General features: G+C 36.4%; 2 protein-coding genes and 1 non-coding gene across 3 annotated transcripts; all 3 read right to left on the bottom strand.

The window, feature by feature from the left end:
- Positions 1-250: 250 nt before the first annotated feature.
- Positions 251-323, bottom strand: TRNAR-UCG (transfer RNA arginine (anticodon UCG)). Its single transcript has one exon. It is a non-coding gene; the product is annotated as a tRNA-Arg (tRNA).
- An 827-nt stretch (positions 324-1,150) lies between these two features.
- LOC140746011 (uncharacterized) lies at positions 1,151-2,596 on the bottom strand. The gene is made up of 2 exons (XM_073077991.1): positions 2,570-2,596; positions 1,151-1,744 (listed from the first exon to the last, which is right to left on the bottom strand). The coding sequence occupies exons 1-2, from the start codon at positions 2,591-2,593 to the stop codon at positions 1,403-1,405; spliced, it is 366 nt and encodes a 121-aa protein (XP_072934092.1). The 5' UTR covers positions 2,594-2,596; the 3' UTR covers positions 1,151-1,402.
- Positions 2,597-4,228: 1,632 nt separating this feature from the next.
- LOC140746003 (phenoloxidase subunit 1-like) lies at positions 4,229-16,295 on the bottom strand. The gene is made up of 14 exons (XM_073077979.1): positions 15,987-16,295; positions 15,118-15,238; positions 13,787-13,979; positions 13,238-13,340; positions 12,363-12,483; positions 11,549-11,757; positions 10,946-11,074; positions 10,116-10,239; positions 8,838-9,002; positions 8,076-8,204; positions 7,422-7,600; positions 6,786-6,931; positions 5,825-6,060; positions 4,229-5,372 (listed from the first exon to the last, which is right to left on the bottom strand). Exons 1-14 carry the CDS (start codon positions 16,082-16,084, stop codon positions 5,166-5,168), a joined length of 2,160 nt encoding a protein of 719 aa, XP_072934080.1. The 5' UTR covers positions 16,085-16,295; the 3' UTR covers positions 4,229-5,165.
- Positions 16,296-18,439: the final 2,144 nt, after the last annotated feature.

The raw sequence follows: 18,439 nt of genomic DNA, 5'->3' as shown, positions 1-18,439 counted from the left end.
ATATATTCGTTAAGTAATTATAATAAGCCGACTAAAAAATAAAAAAAATATTATTAGTTTTTTTTTATTTCCTTTGTTACTATTATAATTATATTACATGTAACACTAAGGAAATAATATATATTAGTAAATTTAGGAAACTGCTACATAAATTTTACTCGACGGAAAAGCTAAATCTTTGACTAATTTTTTTTGAGGAAATTCGTTGACGGGGAAATGCAATTGAAAAAAGAATGACACTGATTCCACTCGACCATGACAGGACTCGAACCTGCAATCTTCGGATCCGAAGTCCGACGCCTTATCCATTAGGCCACACGGCCGGTATGCAGAGGGTTGAAAAACGTCTATCATACTGTCAAAGTTACGGAAAACTTTGCAAAATAAAAATAACAAAAACATACTACGGACTCCTATGTCTCTACAAAGTAAAAAATAATTCAAATAAATGTTGGTTTTACATAGTTCTGAAGTCGGCCCTCAATATACGAGTATTTGGTTGGATAACCACGTAAACAGCGTGTTCAATATGAGCGCCGACTTCAGAAATATGTACCAAAGCAACATTTATTTGAATTACATAATTTTATTTTCACGCTTTTTAGTCATGACATACTAATGTTTATATTAATATAATATACACAATTTCATAAATGTGATCATGTATAAAGGTAAGGTCTGAATTTATACGGATACAACAAATACACACATACCATACGACAATCATAGATTAGTAAAGATTACTCACTCCTAACAAGAAAATGTAACCAGTTCTGACAATTAAAATTGTCACTGTCATCTATTTTCGTGTTTTAAAAATATTAAAAAAAAGTAGTTATTAGATCATTTTCGCGATATCGATAAAACGCGATACTCAATTATTAACATTCATAATTAGAGCAGTTATCCATGTTGTATTAAAATAAACAAATTTAACACCATATCTCCGAATAGCATTGTGAATAAAACAACATGCGGACGATATGTGCAAATTAAAAAAAATTAAAAAAATAAAACCGACTTCTGTGACACTACAAAGTAAAAAATAATTCAAATAAATGTTGGTTTAGCACATAGTACATAGTTCTGAAATCGGCGCTCAATATATTTCGTTGAGCGTTCGTATGACGTTATCAATAAAATGACATAAGACATTCAATTCCAAATTTAAATGATATATTTTTATAAAGCAAGAAATAAAAGGCTGTTTTATTTATTATTAGATTACAAAAATAACATTTAATTTTTTTAAACAATGGTTGTCGACATTTTAATTAACAACGAAATTGTAAATACAATTATTTACATTAAAATCAACAACAATTATTTCTGAGACTTTATTTATTTTCAAGATAAGTAATAAAAATGTCATCGCCGACTTCAAAAAGATTGTCACATTTTTTCATTCTTCCACCGCTTCTGCGGGTGCATCTTGGTTGTTCTCGTCACGTACAGTTATACCCACAGCATTCAGGATATTCAACATGACGTTTGCTATGTTTTGTCCAATGACTGCAATTCCTTGCATACCAGGCAACGCGGGTAAAGCAGGTCGGGCAACGCCATCTGCCGGGTAGTAGACGTAGTTTGTTTGCAAGTCGTAAGGCACTAACATAAACCCAACATTATTCATGCGGTTGGTAGAGTAGAGGGTTCTAGCACCGGGTTCGAGGCTACGAATCTTACGAGCTGGGTCCTGAGGACGACCGTACACCGCCAGGATAAGGGTACTGTAGAATAAGACCTGAAAGATATCAAAGTTTTATTATAATTAATTGCAGATAGCATCAAATCTTTTTATTTATTATGCAATAGAGTTTCTGAAGTAAATATTTGTGATTTCTGTAACAGGAAAGGTTACTGTAGAGCGTTATAGATATACATATTATGATACCATACAATACTTCAAGGTATAAAATTAGTACTAATCATGTTTTTGTTTTCTTATTAGAAAACAATAATCTAATTAGAAAGCAAAAAGCAAACTTATTACTTTGTTTTGTGCAGGTGTAACTGTGAGCACCAATTATTATATTTTTTATTAACTTCGCTTTCCTTCTTACGTGCAAACAAGTACACGCTCAGTTCGGTTGGAACGCGAATATTTTATCAATCGTAAAAATCAATTTATTTACTTAATGTATTTTTTTACATTAACAGCAAATTAAAATTTTGCAGTTAACACATAGATTAGTAAAGATTACTCACTCCTAACAAGAAAATGTACCCAGTTTTGAGAATTGAAACAGCTGCGTAAAAAAATTTTGCCACGTCTCCGTGCTAAAATGTCCCTAAAATATTTGAAATTATTATTATAAATTATTTAATTATCATGAAAATTACGCAGTATTAGTTATTTATTCGTAAATTTTCTCTAAAAATGTTTTTATTTGTCAACAATTCAAAAAAAGAACTTACTATAATAAGCCATTTGCGGCTTCATTCAATTTCAAGGCGGCGAAGTATCTTTACTAATCTATGAGTTAACAGAAATTAATTTTAGATTCAACAAATTAATATAATTTTAAGAGCTGAATAATAGAACGTTATTGATGTATTTTATACATACCTGTATTACTCGATTAGAAGCCATGTTTGTTAGCACTATAGAATACGAATTATAACTGACTCACCAACTGACTATACAAGACTATCATCTAAAGATTTATTTAATGATTGATACATATAATATGTATCAATAATTAAATATCGATTTGTAAGTAGAATATAAAATGTATCTAATTGCATAGCTAATAACAAAATCATTAAATAAATATTTAAATAACAGTTATGTTCTAAAAAATTCCAACGTAATCATTGACCTAACTTTAAACGGATATATCGTAATATATCCGTTTACTACCGTGTACGTATATATGGGCGCAAATCAGTATCTTATGTTTATATTATAACATTTAATGTTTAAAATAATTATTTATGGGTGTAAATCTGTATCTTACGTTTATATTATAATATTTAATGTTTAAAATAATTATTCGTAATTACAATACTGTTATTGATCTAACCTCAATGTCTCTTAGACATTGCACTGATTCTTTCGACTGATTTTAAAACATTGATTTTGTAATTTATTTTTAATAATTCATATTGTTGCAAACATATTGCATATTGTGTCAATGTGGAATTAATATTTAGATTAAAATATGGACGATTTCCGGTAGTACTTCAAAACACTTTGTTAGTCATACCAAATAAATTATGTAAATTATAATAATATTAAAATACTTATTCTCGTATTTTTAAAACAATATTTTCAATATAATGTTATTTTATTAACAGTTAAATTTATTGTGAATCACGTCACTTGTTATAACAAAACAAGTGATGTGAGGTAGTTCTTATGCTGTTTGTCACTCGAGTAGTATTTAAGTCCACGCGCTGGTAGAGCGTGGCGCGTGGTACATTCGCATTTAATCAGTCGTGTAAGCCGTTACTCTGCCCAAATTGTAAATAAAAGTGAATAAAAGTGATTCTAATATTAAAGTCGTTTCGTTCAGTTTATTTATAAAGTGCGGTAGTGGGATATCGTCGACATATACTACTACGAGTAGTATTTTTTTATAATATAAAAGTAGCAGACGAGCATGCAGTCCACTTGATGGTAAGTGGCTACTGCCGCCCATGGACATCTGTAATCAACCGATAAGATTAGATATTCCTACCTGAACTCGGCCTCAGATGCGCCGCTACCCCTGAGGACTAAGCTGGAACGCCTCGGAAAAGTATGTCTCCCTTACCACACCCTTCAAATCAAAACGCTTAACACGACTGTTAATGGGCATAAATAGTTGTGGCGGTGGCAAAATATTAATAATTAAGAAAATAATCCATACTGAAATAATTTTATACATTTGTGTTAATAAAATTTATAGGGAAATAAGAATTATTTTTTGTATCGATTGTCCTGATATACAAATACAACGTCCACGAAACAAATATTTTCATAGGTATATTTGGCTTAGTAGAAACAACTTTTAAGTAACTTAACTTCAAATTAAATAGATATTATAAAATTACTTCACGCTACTTTCAAATAATAACATTTGAGTAAAATATCACCGTCGAATGTCGATATACTTAAACTCGTTATATTACAATTTATAAACTGATGTTTTAGTCAAACTATTTTAAATTTTCACTTAATTGAGAATGCCTACAACTGGATTTATTTTCGATTAAGAAAGTTATTAAAAAATGAAACACGTAATTGTGAAAGGCAGATTTATTCAGTCTTACAAATAAGCAAGTATTTACAATATGTACATGGTTACAGAGTTACTAACTAACTAAAATAAATGACCAATTATAAACTAATTACTTAATTATAATTTCAATGTCCGTTGTCCATAGCCAAGTCGATAATCAATAACAAGTTTGTAATATTCTTTCTTTATTTTTTTTTAATTTCATTATTTTCTTGTGAGTAAATATTTCAATTGAATTATTGTTTTTGTATGGATGCATTACATTATACTGTATTTTAGGGTAACAACACCAAATAATATCAATTTTTAGGTTTTTAATATGTCAGTTTTGTTTATCGCTGAATCTGTAAATAAAATGTTGTTTAGAAAGTACATTAAGTACATCTCATTACCTACTTATTTCAAATTATAAAAACATACATGATATTTACTTTGAATGTATAACTATATCTTCTATATTATAATATCGTAACCCACAAAAGTACCTTTTCGGTTTTAGTTTGTGTGCTCTTAGTATAATAATAGGGTTTTCTGATCAAAGCATATATCTTCTGGTGTATAGTGTTCCTTGTATCCACATTTCTTGGAGGAATCGCTGAAGACAGGGGGCGCAGGTGTTACACTTACAGGTCTCAAACACTGTTTATTTCGTTGGAAATAGATTTGGGTGGTCACTGGCTTGTTATTGATTTAATGGGGTAAGATTGTGTGTCATATCCAATCCAAATTGTTACGATAAAATCAATCTGCTAAATCCAAAACTATGTGAAAGATTAAACTATTTTGTCTAACCATTAATTACAATAACAACTACTAAATTGACAAAGTACAATATTTAATGTGAAGAAAGACTAAATTTCCCTATACGGGTCGATCCTTATTGTCAATGAGCACACCCTCTTACCCTCAACGCCCTACTGCCTACCTACCCATCTACGCCTACTGCGCCCTCTGGCGGATCTGGTCCTTAAACTGAATGGTGCATTCCCTGACGGCCATGTTGGGCTTCAGGAAGTCAGTCAACCTGTTGGCCTTGATGGGGCGGTCGAAGGGGAAGCCCATGGCGCGGCGGTCGGGGTACTTGCGGTCCCGGATGCCGCAGTAGGAGGCTGCGTCGTTACAGGCACCTGAGATGTCTTGCTGGACCTAAAGACAAATAATTTGGTATAATAGAGTTACTATTGTATTACTATTAAACAGACACTCGTAGTATTTATTATGCATATACTTTAGGGCATCACAATTCAATTTAAATTATCTTTAAGTTACTTGGCCAGGTTATGAGAGAATATTTTTTTAGCTTGCAAAAGATTCCAAGTTCAATCCGTAATCAAATTGACGTCTAAAACCATGGACTTACTTCTATTCTGAGTGATTCTGCACTTGTCCCGGCTACTTGTAGCCACACGACATGTGCAGAATCACGATTGTATAATGAGTGTCATTAATTGATTTATCTACCTTATCCTGCTACCAGTTGGATATCATGACGACAGGATGATACCCTCGGAGATAAGCGGGATTATTGTGCACTTGTCGTTAAGTGGCTACGACTAAGCTACGAGTGTATAATTCGTGTCCAAAACTGGTGTAATTACCTTATCCTGCTCCCAGTTGGAAATCATGACGAATACCACGACAGGGTACCCTTCTGCCGTGCCTTTGGGGATAAGTAAGTGGTGGGGCCAGCCGCATCCGCAGAAGTCGAACTCTGCGCCGGCGGCGGTGCCGGGGTCCGCGGGGCGCGCGCCCTGGTTGCGGAAGGTGCGCTCGTGTGGGATCGTCACGGATGACTGCGTGCTCTTGCGGGAGAAGCTGCTCTTGCCGGCTGGGACTGCGAAAGACAGACAATAGGTTTACAATATATAATTATATAGGTTGACAATATGTTTCCGAGGCGTTCCAACTTAGTCCTCAGGGGTAGCGGCGCATCTGTGGCCGACCTTAGGTAGGAATATCTAATCCTATCTGGTGTTGATTACAGATGTCCATGGGCGGCAGTAGCCACTTACCACCAGGTGGACTGCATGCTCGTCTGCTACTCCTATATTATAAAAAAATAAAAAATATATATTTTAGGAACAAATCAGTTTCAAGGCAAAGACGTTAGCCATTAGAATTAGTGACGACTGCAAGCTCTTGTGGTTTGCACGCACCAAATATACCGTCAGAAATTTCCAAAGGTAATAGAACCCCTTGTAGTTTGATTCCGGCAGCACCACCGCCACACCTATTTCTGTCTAATAACAGCAGTGTTAAGCGCTGCTGTGTTTTGGTTTGAAGGGTGTGGTAAAGGAGACTTTTCCGACGCGTTCCAGATTAGTCCTCAGGAGAATCGAAGCATCTGTAGCTGACCTCAGGTAGGAGTATCTAATCCTATCTGAGATTGATTATAGGTGTCCACGAAAACCCCCTACCTTCAGGTGAAGTGTATGCTCGTCTGCTACTCTTATATTATAAAAAAACATATTGTGGGGTTGCTTCTGTGTAGCAGGTTTTAGGTTATATACAAGAACTTTTTGCACTATGATATAAAGGAAAGAAAAAACATGTACTTACTCGGCTTCGAGAACTTGTCCAGCTCGATCATGAGGCGCCTCTGGTCGTTGAAGCTCAGCTGGTTGCCATCCTGGTCTTTTGTGGGCGCCATGAAGATGCGCACAGTACCCGTTACACCCTTCCCGCTGGTGTTGTTCACGTCAATCCTGTTGGAAATATAAGACATTGAATAAAATTTTTGAAAATCAAAATTACCTGGTTAAATATGTTAGTTAATTAACAGAATAATTCTAATCCCGGGAACGCACGCATCTCCGATTTTTAAAGATATGTGCATTGTGCATGCTTAATATCAAAAGTATTTATCACTGCTACAATGAAGAAGAAAAACGTGAAAAAACGCTTGAGAGTAAGAACTCTAAGTCTCTGTCGTTTAAGATAACATAATATTCTTGAAATCGTTCACCCACCTAAGAACATACGAGTATAACGCCAGACACCCGCCGCTAATCCTGAGGTAAGCTGGAAGCTCTCGGAAAGTATGTTTTCCTTATCACACCTCAAACCAGAACACACCAGCGCTTAACGCTGTTGTTATGAGGCAGAAATAGGTGTGGCAGTTGTGCCGCCGTAATCGAACCACAAAGGGTTCTACCACCTTCCAAATCTACCTTTCAGTTTTATTCATGAACGTACTTGTAAGTGAACTCGTCGTGTTGCAGATGCGTGAAGCGAGCTAGCAAGCTGCCACGCGGCGTGAAGTCCATCCCGCGACCGAGGTCCAGCTGGCTCTGCTCCCACTGAGTCGACAGCTTGTTGGCGCCGCGAGGAGCCTCCAATGTGATCGACGACACCTGGACGCCAGGGAACACCAGCTGGGCAGGAACATTGTAATTAGTGGATGCTAATAGCAAATTCGCAGAGGGTAGTTGTAGAACATGTTTAAATGTGGTAGATGAGAGTGGAAGAAAGAAGAAAACCAAAAAAATACGAAAATGTAATTGGTGTTTACTAGAAAACTAACTTCTCTGTTGCGTTCTGTTATGTGTGTGGGAAAGTAAAGGCAAGATATAAAAAAACTAGTTGTTATGGAGAAATAGCGTTAAAAGAGATGAACAAATATAAATGAAACACAGACGTCTACTGCTGTTTTAATCACCTGGTCTTGGTTACAAGATAATAACTGACTATTTCCAGGAAAGTACTTACTAAGAATGTCAAGCTAGACCGTTCAATAATCAATAATGTGAAATAATCGACAACGTTTTCGTAAAAATAAATCTTTTTTATCCATGACCAATTTTCCAACAAATAATGAATGATAGCATAACTTGTTTGGGTTAGACCCACCTTGTCGTTGGTGTAAGGAGGCAGCTTGTTCTTGTACTCCTGGAACAGGTCGTCGACGAAGGCGTGCCAGCGGTAGAACACGGGGTCGCGCATCGCGGTCCCGGAGTCTCCTATCACACCGTTGAGCTCCTGTTGGCAAATATGACTAGATTGACATTTCGTGTGACGCGACAGCACGCCTCCCAAACCTCGACAAATACTCGTAATTACAAATTCAAATTTGTGGATATAGCATTTGGATTATCTTGTGTAGGTTTGCAAGTGTTAGTAGTCAACCTAATGGAATGTCGTTTTTTTAGTAAATCAAAGGAAAATTTTCGCAAGCAGTTACGACGTTCCAAAATTTTGTGAGGTCGTAAGGGTGTCGAGTTTGCGGCAAGTGATCGGTGCTTGGCTTGATTTACTCTCGACTGTTAAGAATCAAACTACCGAACTACCACCTAATGTATTAATCTAAATAACAATATACGACAATTTCTGACTAGTTGAAATTTTGTTCGTTGAAAGACAAAGCAATGGATAGATTAATTATAATTATTATTAACGGAGCTATGATACACAATGTTCCTTGACAATAAAAAGTAACATAATCAGTTGCCCAAAACCTAAATTTAAACGCAAAACGAAAGAAGAGTTCTAAGACCTGCCTTTTCAAAATTAAAACCAGTGGAAACCAGTTCTAAAAAACAATTACTTACTCTCTCTTTAACATTGAAAGCGAATCCAATTGAGAATCATTGAGAATTAAGTAAAGTTCCTCACCAAGTTGCTGTTGTCAGGGTCGTGGCAGTAAGCGAGGAAGACGTGGCCCATGTTGTGGAGGTCACCGTAGTAGGACCGGTTGACGCTGATGACAGACGATTCCATTATATTGCCCAGAACGTCGATGCCGGTCTCCTCGTTTAGCTTCATTTTCTTACCGTTGGGCTGGAAACGAAGATAATAAGATCACTGATTGCGGGTAGATGGGTATCTCTCGAGGGGTATATGTCACTATTGACATAAGGTGAGTACCGGCTGTACTGGTGAGCATTAGCGAGACAAATATTGCTTTCAGTATCGGAACAATTACAGCATGTTATAACAATAAAGAGTATAGTTTTAAAATGGAAATAAAGTTAACAAAATTCCATGATGTTGATTTCGTTCCCGACATTTATGGACGAAATAAACGGAAAACATTTTTTAACTTTCTCCTGTCATATGCCTTAAGGGCCTTAACTACACACTGTTTGGATCATAGATATATAATACTAACAGTAGGATAATATATATATGGTTTGGATAAATAGCGATGCAGATAATCCTGTCTCATAAGCTCCACAGCACATTTTTTAAGAATCTCAAGTAGGTTACACAAACTTATTTACAATATTTGAGACAATAAAATTAAATACTAATTAAACTAAAAAAATAATAATCAAATTATACTCTAATATAAACTTATTTACAAAATGTACATACAAAAACGAAAACATATATACAAAAACGAAATACAAAAATATAAAACATAAAAACTACCATAAAAAAATTATCACCATCGCTGTCCTTGGACAAGGTACCGAAGATTCTGGCAGCATTTCCTCTTTGAATTGCTATAGCAATTCGTTGAGCGAAATGCGTGCCAGCTCTTGGATCTTCAGATACGTCAACCAATCGTGTTGACAGTTGTTTATACAACTGCCAAGCATCCGGACCCCATGGACCTAAAGTTTCAACACCAAACGCCACAAATATGTAGTTATTACACAAACTAACATATTTATGACGCTTGGCGTTTTCAGCAGCAGTAGCCGCCGCCCCCGCGCCAGATGATGACGCTTGGAGGTGAGAAGGAGCCAGTGTGTCGACACACGTAGCGTCCCACACCAACATCCTTCCTCCCTTCCAGGGTATTAACGTCATACGAAAAATTTGAGATGACAGAAAATTTGAGAATCTTGATAATCTCAAATTTCGCATTTAAAGTAGTATTCTTACTTTAAAAGTCAGCTGCGCAATACATTTAAAAAATTACAGATATAGCTCAGAAGTACTCACGAGCAAGACAGCCATTTCTCTGACAGCTTCTTCGAAGCGAATTTTCCAGTTCTCGAGCTGCGACACTTCAATCTGGATTAGGTTTGCTGGGCGATTAATATCCCGGATTACAGAGCCGGCGAACCTACATATAAAAAATTAGAGAATGGCATCAAAAATCAACGAGTTGCAATGGGAGTGCCGGCAGAAGTGAAAACTTTCGAAACCTAACTTGAATAATAAAATATAATATAAATAGATAAAAATGAAACTGACACCCATTGACATATTGACACCGGATGACATCTTGACCTTTGCAGTTTCCTTTGCCGTCTTACGAATTTTTGATCAGGCCGATACATTGGCGACTCCTCTAGTGTTGCAAATGTTCATAGGTGACGTTGACTACTTTCCATCAGGTAGCACGTCAGCTTTATCGTTAGGCTCAAATATATAAAAAAAGTTCTTAGCTAGAAACCACGACAAAATTTCTGAATATTTATCTAGTGGAAAACGTGACATCTTAACAGATATCTGTATTTAATTAATATCTAATTATCTATTATCTGTATTTAATTAATTGTAATTAATTAATATCTGTATTTTGTAATTGTAAGTTTTCCGTAAACTGATGAGAGATTCGCATAATAAACCATACGGCTCATATAAGAATTGACCTTGCCACACCCAAACTTGACCTTCGATAAACTACTTACCACGCCTGTAGTATTTGACGGAAGTTTCCCAGTAGATATATCAAACAATATCTCCATAAAACTCTTTCAAACTCAGAAGATCCTACAGTCAAGAGGTACCAAAAAGCTAGAAACATACTCAAAAGCAAAACTAACCTGGGAGGCCAAGATCTGCTGGCCACGTACGAGTCGAGCTTAGGGAAGTAGCCCTCATCGATGGGTTCCTTGAAGTTGCTGTAGCGTGTCACACGTTTCAACTTGTTGCACATACGTTCCACGTTGTATCTGAAAAGTGGTAACAATTTCTTATTAAAAAATAAACAATATTTTTTCTTTTCCCGTAGACGTCATAATCGACGAAGGGTTCAATTTTTTAGTAGCATACAAGCATGCAGTCTTAATGATGGTAGAGTCCGCGCCAAGCTGATAGTACGCTCCGAATATAGAAACGAGTCCCGTCGCAATAGCAATTTGTAGATTAGCGAGACGAAGGCAGCGCTGGACCTCCCCAGCACCTGTTCTCGTCCACGGGTACATAACTGGTTTAGTGTGCCCTTACGTTACGAAGTGTGCTAACTAAACCTGCGCGCAACAACTTCAGAGCGGACTAGAAGTTTGGCGCGAACTATAAGCGATCACTATTCGCATGTATATCAGACTGCATCCACGTTCAATAATTCAATCAATTATTAAAATATCAAAAATTTTCACTAGTTTCCATTTTAAACTTCTTTTAGTAGTTTTTAAAATATATCTCACCTAGCAACGATTTGCTCATGCATATAGTAGAAGAGCTCTCCACGTCTGTCCTTGTTGACGATATTTTTGGGATCCGCGGGCTCGAACGGGTACACCAGATGCCAGTGCCAGTGGTGCAGGTTGACGCCGATGTCCTCGCGGAAGTACGCCACCCGCTGCTCCGGCTCCAAGTCTGACGCCGTGTAGTTCTGCGGCACCATCAACGGCATCTGCGGAGAATGGCTCCTTTTTTATTACAAATAAGTAGCAGACGAGCATACAGTCCACCTGATAGTAAAAGGTTACTTGCACCTATGGATATTTGTAGTTATCCTAGATAAGATAGATTCCTATCTGAGCTCTGTCACAGGAAAACTTCGGATAAGGATATCTACTGTACCACATCTATCAAACCAGAATACAGCTGCGCTTAACACTGCTGTAATGGATGGTACTTCTGCTGTCAAAACACAGAAGATTCTACCACTATCCAATATTTAAGGCTTAATATAGAAGTGTGATATTTATATAGGTCGAGATAAGAACGTACATATTGATATATTGAGAGGGATTTGTATTACATTGTAGCGACTTGCCGCTACTCGTCAAGAGATGGCACTCCTGCATCACGCTATCGAAGTTTTCTAAACATCTTGCATAAATACAAGCTCCAAACTGAGACCTATGGGCACGGCCGCTCCTCGGGAATGATTACCTAGCGACGGGAGATTTCCCTTTGCCAAAAAATAAAAAAAACCTTAAATGACATCAGATGGAAAAAAATCTACCATCGCCTTAAACACGGATTTTAGTTTTCCCAAAATGAAATACGTACTCTGTTCCCTTCGGTCACGGTGTTGCTGGTCTCCCGCGCCTTACGGAACACCTTCGGGTCCATGAACTTGTCGGGGAAGGTCTCCGCGTAGGTGGGGATGTTCAGACCCTTGGTGTCGTCTCTGGGAAGAATTGGAATTAAACATGAAAGTAACGTAACAAAACACAGGCCTAATGATATGAAGTTGAAGGTGGAAGAAGTCTTTGTGCTTCGATTTCGGAAGCATCAACGCCACACTTGTGACCTGTTTCTGGCTTAATACATTGTTAAGCTATACTGCATTTTGGTTCGAAATGAAAGTTTTACACTTATGCGAGGCATTCCTACTTAGACCTCAAGAAAACGCCTTAAAAAACGCTATGAAAACAGGTCAGTGTGTAGGTGATCCAGAGCGATCTCTAACGGAGGGCCGTTAGAGCCATTGAGAGGAAATCTTTATGCTAAGTTCGAGATAATGTTATTATAGAAGTGTAAAGACCAGATCTTGAACATCGTAACTAAATATCATAATAATAAAAGGAAACTAAGTAGTGATAGCCTGATGGTTAAGAAACTCGGCCTCTTGATCGAGGAGTCCGAGGTTCTAATCCCAGGCACGCACCTCTGATTTTTAAATACAAGTTAATTATCACTTGCTTAAACGGAGAAGGAAAACATCGTGTGGAAACCTGCATACCTGAGAAATCTTAAAAAAAAAGTTTTCAAAGATATGTCAAGTCCATCAATTCGCACTTGGCCAGGGCGGTGTACTATGGCCTAATTCTTCTCATTCTAAGAGGAGTGCCCAGCAGTGGAACCGTAATGGATTGATGATGAAGAGGAAAGTCAGCTGGGACAAATTATTTCACGATAACACTGTTTCATTGATGACATACCTGTGCAAAATAGCGACGGAGAGACAGTAGTTAAACAAGTAAGGGTTGATGTGAAGCTGGCAGTAGGCGCAGAGCGACTGCAGATCTTCAAGGTTACGCATCCCTAGAAAGTATCACATATTAGAAATAGAAATGAAGGCGAAAAGTGTTTTTTTAGGGTTTAAAAATATTTTTTTAACATTCATTATGTAAGTATCAAATAGAATGGTTTTGATTATTGTAGAAAACCTACGCGTTTGGTTGTTTTGGTTTTTTTATTTTAAAAATTGAAAAGGAAAACGCTTACTACACTCCCCACACTTGGATTCCCTGTATCGTGGATGCTATAGAAATCTAAATTCATCATTCAGATCTGTCTGGCCGGGGATCCCACCCGCGACCTTCTGGTCAGATCAGTATGGTGACCACTTTGCCACGCGGTTAATTTCGCAAAATTCGCACTTCGGCAGCCCAGTGGACTATGGCCATGCCCATTCATCCATCAGTAGTGACGACAAGCCGTTGTGTAAAGATTACATGACTATTTAAAAAAAGAAAAAATGACATTACCCATTAAAATACTGATGAGTCTCCCAGCCATGTCTCTGTGCTTGGGTATGAAGAGCGAGAAATGGTCGTTGAAGGGCAGCTGCATCGGCAGCGAGAGGTCGGGGAGCGCGATGTTCCGGACCGGCACCGCGCGGCCCGAACCCTCGCCGAAGCGGTCCGACAGCTTCGCGCTCACTTCCTTGTATTTCTCCGGCTGGTGGTAAAATTTAAATAAATATTCAAAATCTTTTATTTATTTACTCAAGACTACCAACCAATGATAAGGCGGCGCCTATCATACACAGTACAATTATATCTATTATCATAGTGGGTAACTGTAATTACTATTACAGGTAATCACAACATACATTGAATGTAAATACTTAAAGTTGGAAAATTAACTATTAAATTCTATGTAATTATAACTAACATTAAAATTAAAATTATAGAGGGGTAATAGTATGGTAATGTTGTAGGTAAAATATAGATATGTCAAAAGTTTGTAAGTTTTTTGAGCTTGGCTAAATAGGTGGAGAAACCATCGTGGTCTAAGATCTTCTTAGTGAGTTTATTATACAAAATAAATAAAAAACATTTTTTTTTTAAAACCCACGTCGTTTAAAATGTAATTGAAAAAGGGTAATATAATTTAAGAACCCTCGACTTAAATTAATTTATGCGAAGAAAGATAATTTACGTAAAAAGCTTTCATATAAATTAATAGATCGCTCACGGAGCCGCACATATGAACAACAGAGTATTCGTTCATAGCACTTCCCTATTACCTATTTGGTTTCCAAGATGTAGATGTGGAATAACATAGGTATTCAACTTCCTATGAACATTTTAAGAAATGCAAGAATTCGGCGAGGGCTGCCATTAAATTAACTAGTTTTGTACTTACTTTTATAGTAATGTGAATAATTTGGAGATATTTTATTTCTATGAATATTAAATTTATACTTGTGTAGTAATTCAAAATATTGATAGCAGCCCTCGACGGATTTTTTTCGTTTCTTATTACGTTCATAACAAGTTGAATACTTATTACTAGCTGGCCTGGAAAACATTGTGTTGTCATATAAATAAAAAAAATGTTAAGGGTGAACAACCCTTATCACTTAGGGGTATGAAAATGAGATAGTAGCCGATTCTCAGATCTACTGAATATGCATATAAAATTTGGTGAAAATCGGTAAAACCGTTTCGGAGTAGTACGGTAACTAACATTGTGACACGAGAATTTTATATATAAGATTTTATATGCGGCAGAAAAACACATTTTTGAAGTTATACAATACAATATAATAATTGTACAAAAAAAGGTTTTACGTATTTACAAGTTTACTTACGAAGTAGTTGGTAGGAAGCTGGAACACAGCCCCATCTTCGCCCTTCTTCATGAAGCAGGGTTCCGTGGGCCGCTCGAAGAACAGCAGCAGATTCTTTTTCAAATCAGAAGACATGGTTGGTCTGGTAAGAAAAAACAAATGATTAATAATGGTCTAGGTAAGAAATAACAGTAGTAACAGTAGTGTTTAGCGCTGCTTAGTTCTGGTTTGAAAGATGTGGTAAGGGAGACATACTTTTTCGAGGTGTTCTAACTTAGTCCTCAGTGAAAGCGGCGCATCTGTGGTCGACTTCAGGTAGGAACATCTAATCCTATCTGGGATTGTTCACAGATGTCCATGAGCGGCAGTAGCCACTTACCATCGGGTGGAGTGCATGCTCGTCTACTACTTCTATATTACACAAAAAAAAATGATCTTTTCTCAATCACGGTAAATCAATTGAATTAATTTGCGTTATGGTACACTAAGATGTTTGCCAGGAACGACCAAGGATCAAATCCAGATCCGTTATTACGCCATAGGCATAGCTATAGCTTTATTCAGAAGGAATTCCACAACAGTGGTTTATCGTGAGCTAATAGGCGTTCGCGCCAACCGGAGTTCAAATAGAATTGGTAAAGGACTCCGAGTCCCCCAAAAGCCCCACAAGACAACGCATCAAAGAATATCAAATCGGTAAGCAGTTTTACAAATTGACATATAAAACTTATTACTAAGAAAACTACTAAGTACGTAAGTAAGTAAGTAAGAAAATAATAATAACTTCAAAATCGATTAAAAATACAACACCTATTTAAACATTCAAGATTAAAATAAAACAAAAATTAAAATTAAAATAAAACAAAACATAAAATTTCAAAAAAACTCACCCAGTATTTGAATCTTCTTTACAAAAAAAGAATACTTTTAAAAAGTATCTTGTTGAGGCAGGCTCGGCCGTGACTCTCACGAACCGAATGACAGCCATGGGCACGTTGTCATATTTATATGTAACCAAATAATTGCAACGTGTGAAAAAATGCCGAGTGCATCATGGGAAACTGTGGTATATTCTTATCAAAAATTTGCAAGTGTGATACGGTGCTACCACACGCGGTATGGTGATACCTGCCGCACATGGACATCTATAACCAACCCCTGATAAGAAAATTTTGTAAGGTCGGCCACAGATGAGTTGCTACCCCAGTACTAAGTTGGAACGCCTCTGCGTTGGGTCGCATCTGTGGCCGACCTCAGGTAGGAATATCTAATCCTATCTGGGGTTGATTACAGATCTCCATGGGCGGCAGTAGCCACTTACCATCAGGAGAACTGCATGCTCGTCTGATTTATGATAAACTCAACTAAAAAGTAGAAAATAATTTTCAATCTAGGAATCAATTAAGGAACTGTAAATAGTATAATTGTGGCAGAAGTGTGGGGTGCTTTTCGAAAACTGATTTGAAACTGTTTTTTAGTTTTTTGAACTATATTTATTTTATTAATTTTAGTATTTGTTGTTATAGCAACCATCATTATGCATCGTCTGTAAAAAAATCAAGTGTCTATCAATTTCGGTTTAAGAGATAAAGCCCTGTGACTCACGAACAGACAGCGGAGGGTTTCGTTTTACCCTTTGAGTACGGAATCCTAAAAAACCCTTCTACAAGATGGCATTATAGATATGTTTCAGTACCTACATTTGAGTTATAGGGAAGTAACATTATTATTTTTCAAAACTAAAAATCAATCTAGTAATTTTGCCTGAACTGTCCCTAAGGCGCTTTCTCTCGCCTCGAAAATAAAATCAGCGATTTAGGAGTGATTATAGACAGTGAATTAAAATTTAAAGGACACATTGATGTAATTTGAAAGAAAGCAGCAAACATGTTAGGTTTTTTAAAAAGGAACACCAAAGGTTTTTTGTCACCGAAAACAAAAATTATTCTTTATAATTCATTGGTTCGTACTTCGTAGTCAATTAGAGTTCGCGTCAGTGATTTGGTCTCCTCAATACGTTACTTATTCGCAGCGTGTAGAGACTATACAGCGGTCATTTACGAGACATCTGGCATATCTCATCGCAGTACCTACGACATGCGCCTTAAATACTTTAAAATTATGTCCCTTAACAACCGTCGTCTGCTACCAAGTATTATGTTTCTGAAAAAACTTATATCCGGAAACATAGATTGCAGTCACTTACTGCAAAAGATAAATATAAATGTTCCTTACCAATATCCACGACATCCCTTAAAATTTTTAGTGTACCTCCAAGCAGAACTGGTCTCTTCAAAAATTCTCCGCTGTGCAGAATATGTAATAAATACAACCGAGCACGTGCATCAATTGTAGACATCGACATCTTCCATGATTCGTGTCTTTCGTTTAAAAACAAACTAACAACTCATTTGCTTGGTGTTTAAATTGAACTGCTATATTAACATTTAGTCATTTTTAGGCTTAATGAATACCTACTATCAACATCCTATTATATTTGTCTTTTTTTTTTGTTTTTACAACAAGAAATAACATGTCTTTGGCTATTTACGAGAATGTTGTACATACTTATAATTGGCATGTACGAGTATATAGGGTACATTATTCTATTGTATTTAAGTTGAAAACGTTATGTATACTATGCTGTTTGTATGTCTAAATAAATAAATAAATAAAATCGTTAATCCTGAGGATTTTGATAAGGACAATGGTACAAAATTATTAAAATCGTGTATTGTCATCGGTTTTTGATACTTCTTCAAAATTTTGAATTATACTAAACGTTCAAAGTGGATAGAAATCGGGTTCAAAGATTCCGTTACTGTTACGTACATACATACATAATTACATACCTACTTACAACCCAAGCTAATAAAAGCGTGTTAAAAAAACTAAAACACTGCTATTAGGCAAAAATATTGGCACTGCTATTTGGCGGTAACTTAGCGGGTTATTCGGCATAAGCAAGTGATAAATAATTTATAATACGCACATAACTAAAAATCAGAGGTGCCTGGAATTCGAAGGTCGGACCCCTCGATCGAGAGACCGAGTTTCAACCAAAATAACCAATTGAAATAAAATTAATCTTAAAACCAACCGCAGTGAGTGTTCGTATGCGTATTTTTGTATCCATTCCGCTTGCGTTTAACCGCAATGCGTGCTAAGCCTTATAATAGTTATCAAAATTTAAGGAAAAAACAGCTGTTTATGATGATTACAAATATTTTAAATACATTTCTAATAAAAATTATATAGCCCGGAAACCTCCGTGTGCGAGTTCGACACGTACTTGGCAAATAATTCTTTTTTATTTATTAATTTAAAAAGTTTTTAAATAATA

This window comes from Epargyreus clarus, unplaced genomic scaffold (assembly GCF_041222505.1).
Source record: "Epargyreus clarus isolate Ecla_fem2 unplaced genomic scaffold, WU_Ecla_fem_2.2 ptg000012l, whole genome shotgun sequence".
Lineage (NCBI taxonomy): Eukaryota > Metazoa > Arthropoda > Insecta > Lepidoptera > Hesperiidae > Epargyreus > Epargyreus clarus.
Note: the sequence above shows the minus strand (reverse complement) of the source record. Positions and strands in the feature narration are given on the sequence as shown.

What these genes read in the sequence shown, in the direction of transcription:
- LOC140746011 (XM_073077991.1), bottom strand. Translation starts at nt 2,593, where the DNA reads ATGGCTTCTAATCGAGTAATACAG. An exon ending in CTTCTAATCGAGTAATACAG is followed by an intron (nt 1,745 to 2,569) that starts GTATGTATAAAA and finishes GATATCTTTCAG; the next exon opens with GTCTTATTCTACAGTACCCT.
- LOC140746003 (XM_073077979.1), bottom strand. Translation starts at nt 16,084, where the DNA reads ATGGCTGTCATTCGGTTCGTGAGAGTCACGGCCGAGCCTGCCTCAACA. An exon ending in AGCTTCCTACCAACTACTTC is followed by an intron (nt 13,980 to 15,117) that starts GTAAGTAAACTT and finishes TTTTACCACCAG; the next exon opens with CCGGAGAAATACAAGGAAGT. An exon ending in CACGACGAGTTCACTTACAA is followed by an intron (nt 6,932 to 7,421) that starts GTACGTTCATGA and finishes TATTTCCAACAG; the next exon opens with GATTGACGTGAACAACACCA.